The following is a 4,832-nucleotide window of genomic DNA, read 5'->3' on the forward strand; positions in this document are numbered from 1 at the left end:
CGTTTAGCTAGCCGCTAAGTGTGTACCTAGCCTAAGATGACTATTTAGGGGCAATGCATACTGCCATGATGCCACCGCTTGTCGCTGCCAAGTACAAATGAAGTGGCGATTAAGGCATAGTATAAGACCAGTAGGGTAAACTCGCCTCATCGGTGACACGCCTGATTCCGTGAAACAACCAAAAATCGTCTTTCGGAATAGTGCTTCAAAGCTTGTATCACTGAATTAGGCGTGTCACCGAATGAGACGAGTTTACCCTAGTACTCGTAACTCTTCCACCAAAGGCTACGTTTGCTAGAAGAGTTATCACTGCTCTTATACTGTGATAAAGGTACTATCCTGCTGTTTATTCCGGATATTTATCTGAAGCTGTGATGCCCGACAGATCGCAAAAAAATCGTACAAAGCGGGTATTACAAGTATACGGCGGACGCGACCAATATTAGATTTGATTGGAATACAGTATTGAAGATCGTTATGGAGTGTGAGGCGGGCCTTGTGTTGTGATTGCGAGAGTCCGTCGGCTGGTAAGCGTCTTCCGTCGGCTGGTTGGCGTCTTCCGTCGGCTGGTTGGCGTCTTCCGTCGGCTGGTTGGCGTCTTCCGTCGGCTGGTTGGCGTCTTCCGTCGGCTGGTTGGCGTCTTCCGTCGGCTGGTTGGCGTCTTCCGTCGGCTGGTTGGCGTCTTCCGTCGGCTGGTTGGCGTCTTCCGTCGGCTGGTTGGCGTCTTCCGTCGTCTGGTTGGCGTCTTCCGTCGGCTGGTTGGCGTCTTCCGTCGGCTGGTTGGCGTCTTCCGTCGGCTGGTTGGCGTCTTCCGTCGGCTGCTTGGCGTCTTCCGTCGGCTGGTTGGCGTCTTCCGTCGGCTGGTTAGCGTCTTCCGTCGGCTGGTTTTCTTCCAGTACCTGGTTGGTGCCTTCTGGTGACTGGTTGGCGTCTTGTAGCGACTGGTGGGTGTACGTCGGTAGCTGGTCAGCGTCCGGCAGCGGCTGGTTAGCGTCCGGCAGCGGCTGGTTAGCGTCCGGCAGCGGCTGGTTAGCGTCCGGCAGCGGCTGGTCAGCGTCCGGCAGCGGCTGGTCAGCGTCCGGCAGCGGCTGGTTAGCGTCCGGCAGCGGCTGGTTAGCGTCCGGCAGCAGCTCGGCGCTGTCATCGAAAGTGCCGAGAGTGGCGGGCAGGAACCTCCTCCGCCGCGTCTCCTCCATGCCAGCTCTGCAGCCGAGGGTCCATGTAGCCCGCACAAAAGCACACCAACCATACCAACAATAATGTTGACTACATTTTACGCTCAACGTATTATTCTGGTAAAAAACATGAAGGCCTGTATTGAAGAGAAATCGAAGTGTTGAAATTTTTAATACGAATAAAATAAATATTTTACAATTCGATTACTAAACCTATTGCGAAAGTTAAATTAGGAAACTGATTGTTATTTTGCAACAAAATGTGAATTTTATAAATCGTAAATCGTGGCTATAAAACTAACCTTGCTCAAGAACCATTTCCCATGACTCATCTCACCCCGCGACCACTGTGCTCCGATCAAACAGCATTGAATCACTACGTTTTAAGATTTGGCACTGTCGTGTCGAGCAAGCCTCGAACCGATAGCCTGTAGTAGTAACCGAACCGAAAACGGTGTAACGAAAAGTGTTATGGCGCGGTGGCTTATAGGTATCTCCGTAACTTATAATACATGTATAAGCAAAATCGAGACGCAAATCACCAATCCTTGCGGGGTGAGGCGGGCGCGCACGGTGCTGCCATTGGTCGTTTCAAATAATGGCGCGCCTTTATGATTAGCAGTAGGGATGGGAATGGGACATGTCTATTATAGACAATGGTACCGGTACCAGTACTGTGGTGAATTTGTTTTGCAACAAATTATAATATTATAATTAAATTATAATAAGGCCTAGTTACCCTTCGGGTTGGAAGGTCAGATGGCAGTCGCTTTCATAAAACTAGTGCCTACGCCAAATCTTGGTAGTAGTTTCCAAAGCGGACCCCAGGCTCCCATGAGCCGTGGCGAATGCCGATGCCGGGATAACGCAAGGAGGATGATAATTGTGATAGCATCTCAATAAAAATCATTCTAGTAACTAATAACTAAACTGTGCATTTTTACTTACATTTACTAAGTTAAATAACCAACTAAATATTCTAAACTAATCAATGAACTAAATACCACTACAGACTCTACAGATTCTAGATAATTATTCACTATTACAAATCTGCTTTCTTTTATATTTCATAAAATGGTAGCACATGGTACGAACGGCAGTACGAAGTTCCCGCAACAGACATAAACTAACATGGCCCCATGCCTAGTCGTTTACGTGAAAGGGATAGCATATCACATTGTCAACTCGGTAAAGAGGGATGGACGCGCCTCGGCGCCGCTCAGCACAACCATATTGACCAGTATAAATGAACTCCGCGGACAATAAACAATATTCAACAAAATAATTAATTTGACTTAACTGTGGAATGTTATTCCATCTTTTTTACATGTAGAAGTGTTAGAAGACTTGCTACACCACTTTATGCTGTAAGAGACCATTGTTTGCAACCAAAATTGATTATTTAAGATTTTTCCCGAGCGGACACGGACACTGTTAGCGGGTCGTATACTTGGGCGCTACTGATCGGTGTCGCACGCGTTCAAACTTTTATAAACCTGATTTGTCGTATGCTTGGTGACCGCGAGTCGCCCTGTAAGGGCCATCTTGTTGTATTGATCTGTGGGCCAATGTGTGCAAAAATTAAAGCATTAAACCGACAGAAATATTTAAAAACCCTGAGATAAATTCATGATTAATTTAATGCCACATCTTGTATACTAAAACATAATCATATCTTCAAATAATCAATTACAATCTGCAGCGGCGGCAGCGAGACGCTCAGCGACGTCCATACTCGGCGTACAGAGACGCCGGTTTGTCAGTCTTATCAATTAAATTACCTACCATTGATTTTATACTACGTCGGTGGCAAACAAGCGTACGGCCCGCCTGATGGAAAGCGGTCACAGTAACCTATGGACACCTGCAACTCAAAGAGTGTCACATGCGCGTTGCCACCCCATTAGAAACTTGTACATTCCCTTTTGCTGTGTTAAATACACAGTAAAAAGGAGTGCACAAGTTCCAAGGAGGGTTCGGGTTGCCGACGACTCAAAGGACAATAGAAGGAATAAGTTAGTTCCATAAGTCCTCCCGTCATCAGCACACCGCACCCTCGTTGAGCTCTGGCAGCCTTACTCACCGGCAGGAACACAACACTACCATACCTTCATGCTGGAGTTTCGATTACTATAGTTTGTACTTTTGGCCATACTATGGGCTGGTCCCGCTTATAGAATGGATAGAAAATGAGACATCGATTATAAAATCGACCAATTTAAAAAATTAGTGCAGGCTGCGTCAGAGACACAACCTCAATGGTTGACGTGAAACGTGGTGTGAACTAGGCTATTGAGAAAGCCGTAGGCTGAGATCCACGCAGAACTGAATTCTGTGCTCGAATACAGAATAACAGTAGGTAAGTGTCTAAAGGCATAGGCTTATGCATTATGGCAGGATCAAGTGTACCTACTGGTGAATGAAGATCAGACTTCGCACTGCTGAATGTACAGGTTCTACAGGTGGACAGGATGTGCAGGTTCTACACGGGATCTACAGCTTCAAAGTTTACTGGTAAATGATGGTCAGACTTCACACTACTGAATGAATAAATTAATGTATAAATACTACTACAAATATACCTAACATTCGAGAGTTAAGAATTTGAAACTCATTTTTTTCGTATTCTAAATATGAAACTGTAAAATCTTATAATAAAGGTGAACTTATGTGTAATTCAAAGAGATGATCGTTTCATTTCATATCAATCATAAAATACTTAATATTTATTTGACAAGGTGAATCACGGCTGAAATATATTCGCATAGCCCAGAGCTTTGACACCATTTCGTGCCAATAATGTGGAACCAATACTTCAATATTTATCCAATAAGTTGTTAAACATCGATTTATATATTAATGATTAATTAGTTATTTGTTTTACGTAGCGAGTGGTTCGAAAAGTGGGATCCTCAGGATTGCGTGGGTTTCAAGACACGAAGGTCAAACAATCCTCATATACAGTTCTACACCTCTGTTAAGTCTAACAGCCCATACTCAATAAGGTACAGCGGGGCAACTCTTGACTGTAGGCCAAATGAAACTGGTCCATTTTTTCCATATTTTCCAATGCTTGCATTTGTGAACGACGCAGGAGACGTCATTTAAATAAGTTCAAAATGGAACTCTACGTACGATCTCATTCGTATCTAGGGCCGAACACTCACAGCATTATTAAAAAGAGTTTCCACCGGTTATATGTGTCTTTGGTAGACGTGTTCAGTGGATTCATGTAGAACTTATTTAATATCATAGTGTAATAATGTAAAAAGTGGATTAATTACAATTGCCCCCAGTTGAGATTTGGTTTACATCAAGTTGATATTTGTATGAAATTATTGGGAATACTTGAGTTTATGTGTGCATGAATTGTCTGCTATTGTTATAAATATAATTAGGACATCCTTAGTGCATTTATCCGATACTATACCGGAATAGGAAGGATTTCAAAGGAAAAAATAAATGATAGCGGCTAACACCTATGGGATATCGGTCCGACATCCGATATCGGATCGGATAGTGAGAAAACGTACTTACCACATATTGGACTACGGTAAGCTCAAGAAGGCTCGTGTTGTGGGTACTCAGACAACGATATTATATACTTAATATACCTATTTACATAGAAAACATCTATAACTCGGGAACAAAATACCT

At 43.9% G+C, this 4,832-nt stretch overlaps 1 protein-coding gene across 1 annotated transcript; it reads right to left on the minus strand.

Moving 5' to 3' along the window:
* Positions 1 to 413: 413 nt before the first annotated feature.
* Positions 414 to 1,196, minus strand: LOC125241394 (chitin biosynthesis protein CHS5-like). The gene has a single exon (XM_048149858.1). The coding sequence runs from the start codon at positions 1,194 to 1,196 to the stop codon at positions 414 to 416; it is 783 nt and encodes a 260-aa protein (XP_048005815.1).
* Positions 1,197 to 4,832: the final 3,636 nt, after the last annotated feature.

Source organism: Leguminivora glycinivorella, chromosome Z (genome assembly GCF_023078275.1).
Source record: "Leguminivora glycinivorella isolate SPB_JAAS2020 chromosome Z, LegGlyc_1.1, whole genome shotgun sequence".
Taxonomy (NCBI): domain Eukaryota; kingdom Metazoa; phylum Arthropoda; class Insecta; order Lepidoptera; family Tortricidae; genus Leguminivora; species Leguminivora glycinivorella.

Bases quoted from the DNA above. Each gene is read 5' to 3' on its own strand.
- LOC125241394 (XM_048149858.1), bottom strand. From the start codon at position 1,196: ATGGAGGAGACGCGGCGGAGGAGGTTCCTGCCCGCCACTCTCGGCACT.